This window comes from Pan troglodytes, chromosome 18 (genome assembly GCF_028858775.2).
Source record: "Pan troglodytes isolate AG18354 chromosome 18, NHGRI_mPanTro3-v2.0_pri, whole genome shotgun sequence".
NCBI classification, from domain to species: domain Eukaryota; kingdom Metazoa; phylum Chordata; class Mammalia; order Primates; family Hominidae; genus Pan; species Pan troglodytes.
In genome coordinates, this window is record NC_072416.2 from 24785754 (window position 1) to 24794240 (window position 8487).

At 43.4% G+C, this 8487-nt stretch overlaps 1 protein-coding gene and 1 pseudogene across 3 annotated transcripts; one reads left to right on the top strand and one right to left on the bottom strand.

Moving 5' to 3' along the window:
* Window positions 1-2860, bottom strand: part of LOC112204037 (serine/threonine-protein kinase SMG1-like) — a 35131-nt pseudogene extending 32271 nt beyond the window's left edge.
* Window positions 1974-7876, top strand: LOC129137402 (putative RRN3-like protein RRN3P1). 3 transcript variants are annotated; one of them, XM_063796847.1, is made up of 5 exons: window positions 2866-3215; window positions 4039-4169; window positions 5040-5224; window positions 7016-7124; window positions 7762-7876. In XM_063796847.1, the coding sequence occupies exons 1-5, from the start codon at window positions 3156-3158 to the stop codon at window positions 7790-7792; spliced, it is 516 nt and encodes a 171-aa protein (XP_063652917.1). In that variant the 5' UTR covers window positions 2866-3155; the 3' UTR covers window positions 7793-7876. The 3 variants fall into 3 exon arrangements, 2 of the variants coding, with proteins under 2 accessions (XP_063652917.1, XP_054524983.1); XR_010152308.1 differs by lacking the exons at window positions 2866-3215; window positions 7762-7876 and adding an exon at window positions 1974-2047 and having other exon boundaries at window positions 7016-7127; XM_054669008.2 differs by lacking the exon at window positions 7762-7876 and having other exon boundaries at window positions 7016-7373.
* The last annotated feature ends 611 nt before the right edge of the window (window positions 7877-8487 follow it).

Consider the following 8487-nt stretch of genomic DNA (forward strand, 5'->3'; position numbering starts at 1 on the left):
GACAGAGCAAGACTCCATCTCAGGAAGACCAAAAAAAAAAAAAAAAAAAAAAAAAAGCCTACATCAAGGAAAACAGAACCAAAACACCAGGGACAAAATGGTACATAAGAGGCAAAAAAATTTTCACCAAAATTATTCAGATGAACCATAATAAATATGCCTGCATCTGAAGATGTTCTAAACCTTCATTTAAGCAAGAAGCAAGATCAAGATCTGTTCCGTCAGTTACCTGGAGTCTGTCATCTTTCTGAATAGGGGACAGAATCACCTCAAATTTAACTAATAAAAATTTATGACTTGGCAAACACCCCAGGTATTTTTATTGACTAACAAATCAGCTATGACAATCTTAGCAACAAATCAAGTTATGCTATGGGGTATGTCCACACTTCCCTGTTCCCTCTACAACAGGAGAAAATCAAATTTTTCCAACATCCTAACAAACGGTTACTGCCTGTAACCAAATGTATCACAGTATCGTCTAGCAAGGCGTTACATCCTGAAACTTTCCTACAAAAAGCACAGCTTCAAAGAAACCTTGCAAGCTTTCTTGTAAGCTCCTCCCTTCCCCCATCGCCCCTCCCCAGAGCCAAGAAATAAAGCACTTGAAAGAAACAACATGGATAATATTTATTAATAGCTCATGTACATATTCCATAACTACATAAGCCATTTGGCTTCATACCTGTCAGCAATGAAGTCAGCTGGCCCTAGCACGTGGCTGCGACTGTTCTCTATTTATTTAGAACTACAAACTACAATTTACACTTTTCCAAAAGCTGTAGGACTATTTGGGAAGGGCACTTTATTCTTCTAAAAGGTTACTAAATTCTCTTATATACTTATACTGATCACAATACTGAAAAATAATAGAAAATCCATTGTCATTCATTTACCACCTAATTTGTTAGATGCCAGAAAATCAAATTTCACACATTTCAATAAAAAGGCAAAACTAAGCATGTCAATCATAGGAAAAAAAATACTTAATCAACTAATTTTATTTAAAGCACTCACAAACTCTTAAGTGGTACAAGACAAGTCAACGCTGTTTATCGAACAATTTTTTTTTTACGACTAAACATCTCAATTCTAGACTCAGGCACTAATTATTAAAGTCATCTAGTTATATACACCAATTCTCAACAGACACAGGTTTTTTTGGAAAGGCATATTAAACAGACTAAGATGTGTACTACCCATTAGCCAAAGATAATTTTATTGATTTTTCTAACGAGTCTTCAAATGTTACATTCTAACATCTTAGCAAATTATTTCCAAATACTGCTGGAATTACATGTAACTATCAGGAAACAAAAGGGCTTCTCAACAACTTGTGCGTTCTACATTATCTGGCCAGTTTCTGGACAATTATAATACAATTGTGCTCCAAAGTAGGAGAGTTCCATGAATCAATTACCCCTAAAATATATTTCTGTATATTTAAGGAGTTCTAAGCATTGGGTTAAATTCCAAACAGACTCTGAATACAAGCATTTATTTAGTAAGAGAGGTTAGAATAAATCAATCCTAAATTAGGCACAGCTGCCCTCCCCCCACTGATCAAAAAGACAGGAAATTACATTTATTTAAAAACTTAACGTTCCTAATATATTCAAATCTAACTAAGCCCCAAAATGGTCTGACATCAAATCCTCCATAAAAGAGGAAATTCTCTAGACTTCTAAGTGGGTGCCCAGAGTTCACTCAAGTGTCCAGGTATGAATTACGATTCACCAGAGTAACCGGCCTTGCACTTAGGGAAAACTTCCATCGCCCAAGACCAGAGTGGGTCGATCCCATCAACAGTCACACAATCTCATCTCACGCTCCCACTAATGAATGTTCTGCCTAGAGTCAGAGCAATGCCTTAGCTGGAGTTTTGTTTTGGTTTTTTCAATATTACCACGTGGGGGTCACAGAAAGGAACAGAGGTTAGAAGAGCTCTCACGTGGCGGCTGAAAGACTGGGGAACCGAGAAAGTGAATGAGTAACAGGGAGGGTCCTGGACTCTCAGGATCTCCCAACTCGGGGTCAGGGGGAGGCGGTAAGTGGAATGCCCCCCGCCCCCCCACCCCCGCCTCTTTCTCACCTCCTGGTCCCGACCTAGGCCAGTGCCACCGCCGGGAGCCCCGGGTCTCGGCTCCAGCCCCGGGCTGAACAAGCAGGGAGGGGAGAGGCACTTAGGCCTCGCCTCCCCGCGGCCTTCCTCCCCCAGCCGGGGCGGAGGAGACCCAGGAAGCCGCGCCCGGCTCCGAGGGGTGGAGGGCCTAGGCCGCGCCTCCCAGCCCCGCGGCCCTAGGCCTCGGCCCGCACGAGGCGGAGCCCAGGAGGTCGGGGCGGGGTCCCGGGCCGGTCACCCACCTGGGTTGCCAGTCATTCCAGCTCCGCGAATAGTTGGTGCCGTTGGTGGTGCTGCTGCTGCTGCCGCCGCCGCCGCCGCTCAGCCGAGACCCCGGGGCTCTGCGGCTCATTACCTTCCCCGACACGACATGGCCAAGCGCCGCCGCCCAGAGAAGCGCGAGTCGCCACCCGAACCGGCCGCCGCCAACACCCCGCTCCGGCCCGGGGCTGAGGAGGAAGCCGAGAAGGAGGAGGCGGCGGCGGGCGGGGGAAGAGGACGGCCGTTCCGGGTTCCGCCTGAGCCCGCAGCACAGGACGAGGAGGCGGGAGCGGCGCGGTGAGAGAGAGGCGGATGAAGGGGAGGCGACGTCTCTTCCAGGGCCGTGCGCGGCCCACGTCGCCGGGGCACCGGAGGACGAGGACGACGAGGAGCAGGCGGTGGCGGCAGCTCCTCACGCTCACAAGGCCACTGCTTCCCCGCCTCCCGGCTCCGCCCGCCGCGCCGCCGCTATCGCACGGCATGCTGGGAGCGAGAGGCGCGGTCGGCCCCGCCGGGCCTGGGGAGAGAGGCGGGTCCTGTCGGCGGGGATCTCCACTACTGCGGCCACACACTTCTCCCAAACGCTTCCCGGAAAGCACCGGGATTTTAAAAACTTTAGGCTTTGTCTTTTCTTCTTCTTCTTCTTCTTCTTTTTTTTTTTGGTGGGGGAAACAATATAGAAGGCTTTTCCTTCTCTGCAACGATTTTGTGGCTTCCTAGAAGTCAGGAGAGTGTTGGTCATGGGAAAGAAGGTTGAATTCAGTCTGCCCACATGGGCGTGCCTAGCTTTAGAACAGCGCTATTTAGGAGAAGTTGGAAGTTACACCGTTTGGTGAGAAGCTGTGTCTGTTTTTTTCCATGATTGGCATAATTAACTCAAATACCAGCTGTACGTTAGTCCGTATTTCTGTTCATGGTTGAGTTCAGTGTGTCCAGAGACCGGAAGGTGCTTTGCACTCACAGGAGTGCCCATGTGGAGCTCCATGGGATGTGAATTATTGTTGGTCACCAGTTCTGGCTGACATTGGAATCACTTGAAGAGTTTTTATAATATGTGGATTCCAAAGCCCTGTCACAAACCTATTGAATTTGTACCTCCCAGGTTGAATTTTTTGTTGTTTTTTGTTTGTTTGTTTTTTGAGATGGAGTCTCACTCTGTCACCCAGGCTGGAGTGTAGTGGCATGATCTCAGCTCACTGCAACCTCTGCCTCCTGGGTTCAAGCGATTCTCCTGCCTCAACCTCCCAAGTAGCTGGGATTACAGGCACCTGCCACCACGCCTGGCTAATTTTTGTATTTTTAGTAGAGACAGGGTTTCTCCATGTTGGCCAGTCTGGTCTCGAGCTCCTGACCTTGGGTGATCCACCCGCCTCGGCCTCCCAAAGTGCTGGGATTACAGGCGTGAGCCACTGTGCCTGGCCCTGGGTTGATTTTGATGCTTAGCTAGGTTTGGGATCCATTGGATTATTTAACACCCGAGGTGCCTTTTGTTTTTAATGATATTCTCTCAACGTGTTTTAAAAATGAAGCCCATGAGATAGTTATGAGATAGTAGAACTTTTCCCTACATTGGTGAAGTAAAAATCTTGGGATTTTGATAGCCAGATTATCTTAGGCATTAAAAAATATCACACCGACGCCCTCTCTTTTTATAGGGATTCGCAGAGGCATTTTTGGAACATCTTTGGAAAAAATTGCAGGATCCAAGTAATCCCGCCATCATCAGGCAGGCTGCTGGAAATTATATTGGAAGCTTTTTGGCAAGAGCTAAATTTATTCCTCTTACGTAAGTAGCCTAATTTTCCGAGTACTTTTTAATATCATGCTTTAAAAAGAGTATAGCATTGTCTCAAGTCAGAAATATCTCCCATATGTTTTTGGCATGTTTTTAAAGTGAATAAAATTCCTACTCTGTGCAAGATGTTTATATTTCTAAGTGGTGATTTTAGAATAAAGTGTCTCCTTTTTTATATATAAAACCCTGTATGTAAGGCTTTTGTCATCTCTTTTGTGTGGTTGCACTTAAAGATCCATTTGTTTTGTGGATAGAGGACAGTGTTGTATACTGTTTTGATTCTTTTTGTAGGTTTGTCATTTTTTCATTTGCATTCCAAATCTATTGTATCTGTTAAAGCTGAAGAAAACCCCTTTTAAAGGTAATAGACCTATCTAGGAGGCCAGTTTCTTTCAGTGGCCCATGAAGATATCTTTGGACAAGGATGCTGTTGAAACCCTTCCCCAAGAACAAAATTATTCACCATAGGACTTGACTGGATGCATCAGGGAATACTGAAGTCCACCAGACTGTCTTTCTCTTGAGAGGTGTTGGTGAACATGTCCTATTTGGCCAATCACCCTAAGAGGGGTGCCTTTGAGATGGTTAGGAGAACCTGCTTTCCATCCCTTGGGACGTTCTTAGGGGCTCACCTGTTCCTAGAAGGTCAGAGCTACTCTGCCTTGTAATTGGAAGGTTGTCTTCCTACGCAACCATCCTTATCCTTCCTTTCTTTGCTTTTCCTCTGTACCCATGGGTATGATTTAAAGAAACCTATGAACTTACTTAGCATGGTTTGTAATGAAAGGCAGTTGTGTGTTTTTATGTTATTCTGATTTTTTTATGAAGTGTAAAGTTGACTTGAATTTTTCTTTTCTCTAGTACTGTAAAATCATGCCCAGATCTTTTGGTTAACTGGCTGCACATATACCTTAATAACCAGGATTCGGGAACAAAGGCATTCTGCGATGTTGCTCTCCATGGACCATTTTACTCAGCCTGCCAAGCTGTGTTCTACACCTTTGTTTTTAGACACAAGCAGCTTTTGAGCGGAAACCTGAAAGAAGGTCAGTGTTGTGGGAGTGCTGGACTGGATTTTCCTTGTGTTCTTGTCACCCATCAGAATGGTGATTCATTACTTTTTTGAGATTTTTATAAAAACTGGATTCAGAAAACTGCATGTACACTCAAACTTTTAATAATAATTTCAAGCAGCTCATAGGCCCCTACAAACCCCTTAAGACAGATTTGAGCTTGAGAACCCTACAAACCCCTTAAGATGGATTTGAGGTTAAGAAAGAGGTTTCTGCCTTTGAAGGTTTGAAATGTGAAGATGTCTCCAGAGGTGAGGCTGAGCCCTGGGCTGTGCCAGCGCCCTGTACAAAGCTTCAGTTGGATGCACCTTCTCTTTGTTGTCCTTGTAACAGCCCAGTAAATGGCAGGTATTCTCCCTTTACAGACAGCACCAAAGCACAGGAAAGTCATTTTCCCAAGATCACATGGTTACTGGCAGGATTAGAAAACTGAAGCCAGGTTCAGCTGACCCTAAAGTTTGAGTTTATATAGATTAAACTCTGCCTGAAGCCTTGAGACTTAATTGACCAGTATTGTTTTGCTAATTTCTAAGAGTTACTTAGAATTCAAATCTATCAGTTGAAACTTATTAGATTAGTGTGTTTTAGTTGAAGAGAGTCTCCAAGAACAGTGTTTATAAGTCATTGTAAATTGTTCTGTTTATGTTTATGAATAATTCATATGGTTTTGTGGGTCACTTCCTCTAAACCAGGGTCTGTCAAGCCTGCATGATTGCCATTTGGGCTGCATCATCCTTCATCGTCGGGGGCTGTCCTCTGCACTGTAGGATGTTTAACAGCCTCCACCTACTAGCTGCCAACAGCAGTCCCTGACCACCCCCAGCTGTGACAACTAAAAGTGTCTCCAGACACTGCCAGGTGTCCTCTGTGGGGGTTGTAGTCTCTTAGGTTAACAGCCACAGCTCTAAACTGAAAGTTGTACGTGTTGCATTATATATGTTTACCTACATCCTACATGCTTCTAAAAGATGTTGTATGAACTAGTAGGATGAGGTTTTATCACAAGGTAAGTAAATACAAGCTCTGCTTTTCTTTGTATAAATTAATGCCAGGAATCTGAATTAAATATCTTGTTTTTGTAAGCAGTGACATTCCATTTAGGTAATTTTTATTGAAATATGCATCAAAGAAACTCCTAAGAAAATATACTTAAGTACAAGTTGGTCAGCTTGCCTCTTAAAATAAATGTGATGTCTTTATTTTACTCATGTAGGAAAGAATTGTATTCATTAAGTCTAAGAAAGTGGCTTCTGTCTAAATTTGCCGTCCGTTGAGGTAGAAGGCAAATTTGGAGTTTTCTTGTTTAGAAAAAAAACTACAGATGACTACTGTGCACCTGAAAACAGCACTCAGCTTCACTAACGAGACATGCAAGCTAGAATCAAATTGCTGTTTTGTTTTGTTGCCTGTCGTGATTGTTAGCTGAAACCAAATCACAAGGTCTTTTTCTCCCTCTGTGTTATCTCAGCATACACTGAGCTTACAAACACATGAACTTCACGTTGTCGTGGAATCTTACAGCCTGCTACTTCCTAAGTTTCCTTTAGAGAAGCTGCCTTGGTGACCAATGAATGTGGTTAGCCTAGTGATACTCTTCTGGGCCATATACTGTGTGACTATCTGCATGGACCTTTATTTAAAGCATTTCTGCAAATAATTTTTTTAAGTTTTTTTAAAATGTGTGATAATTTGTGCTTTTAAAGATATCTTACACTTTTCACTTATTTGTACCTTTAAAAAATGTTTTTTTTTTTTAAACCAAAGGTTTGCAGTATCTTCAGAGTCTGAATTTTGAGCGGATAGTGATGAGCCAGCTAAATCCCCTGAAGATTTGCCTGCCCTCAGTGGTTAACTTTTTTGCTGCAATCACAAAGAAAGTTATTTATGCTTTCTTGATGGGAGTTATTTAAAATATTTTTATTTATGTTTATCTAGTATTGTAAGAGTCTGTTAAATTTCTATGAAATTAGTAACATTATAAAAGGCCAGGCATGGTGGCTGATGCCTGTAATCTCAACATTTTGGGAGGCTGAGGTGGGAGGATTGCTTGAGGCCAGGAGTTAAAAGACCAGCTTGAGCAACATAGTGAGACCCTATCTCTATAAAAAAATTTTAAAAATTAGCTGGGTGTGGTTGCCTGTGCCTGTAGTCCCAACTACTCAGGAGGCTGAGGTAGGAGAATCACTTGAACCCAGCAGGCAGAGGTTGCAGTGACCTGAGATCGTGCCATTGCACTCCAGCCTGGGTTACAAGGGCAAGACTCCGTCAAAAAAAAAAAAAAAAAAAAGGAATTTCTGCAATACGCTACAACATGAATGATTTTGTAGGACATTATGCTAAATAAAATAAGCCAGTCACAGAAAAACAAATACTGTATGGTTCTACTTAAAGGAAGCCCATAGAGTTGTCAAAATTAGAGAGACAGAAAGTAGAATGGTGGTCCCCAGCGGCTGCAGAAAGACAGAGTGGGGAAATTATTGTTTAATGGGTACAGGGTTTTCATTTTACAGGATGAAGACTTGTGGATATGGATGGTGGTGATGGTTGCACAACAATATCAATTTATTTTATACCACTGAACCGTGCACTTCAAAATGGTTAAGATGGTAAATTTTATGTTGTGTATTTTACCATAATAAAAAAAATTGTAGAGGGAAAAACAGTCTGCCTCCACTTTTGATATGGGACTGCTAACATCTTCTACCCTCCCTCTCCCCCTCTGCCCCACATCTGGGCAAGCTAAGAAAGCCTGCTGCTCTCTCCTCCGGCACCAGCTGGAAATTCACACCCAACAAGCCCTAGCCCTCCCACCAGACCCACATTTCATTCCCATCCCCATCGCATCCCCATCCCCATCCCCATCCCTAACCACCATAAATGCTAAGGGAGTTTCCTTCCCTGGTTTTCTGAAGCCATTTTTGGACCTGCTTGGGAATCTGCCCTGCTCTCTCAGAAAGCTTCATTATATGAGCAATAAACCTTTTCCTACCCTCTTGGTGCATGTGGTGTATCATCAGTCTTGACATGTAAAACAAATTTTGGGTGGTGGGGTCCATGTCTTTGCAGGGTGACCACAATAGTACCTGGCACATTATGTGTTTAATAAACAGAGATTACTGTCATATTTATTTTATTTTTTGAGATGAAATTTCACTCTTTTTTCCTAGGCTGGGGTGTAGTGGTGCGATCTTGGCTCACTGCAACCTCCACCTCCTGGGTTCAAGTGATTCTCCTGC

Bases quoted from the DNA above. Each gene is read 5' to 3' on its own strand.
- LOC129137402 (XM_054669008.2), top strand. From the start codon at position 3,156: ATGGGCGTGCCTAGCTTTAGAACAGCGCTATTTAGGAGAAGTTGGAAG. The intron at 4,170-5,039 runs GTAAGTAGCCTA...TCTTTTCTCTAG, and splicing joins GCTAAATTTATTCCTCTTAC to TACTGTAAAATCATGCCCAG. The intron at 5,225-7,015 runs GTCAGTGTTGTG...TTTAAACCAAAG, and splicing joins GAGCGGAAACCTGAAAGAAG to GTTTGCAGTATCTTCAGAGT.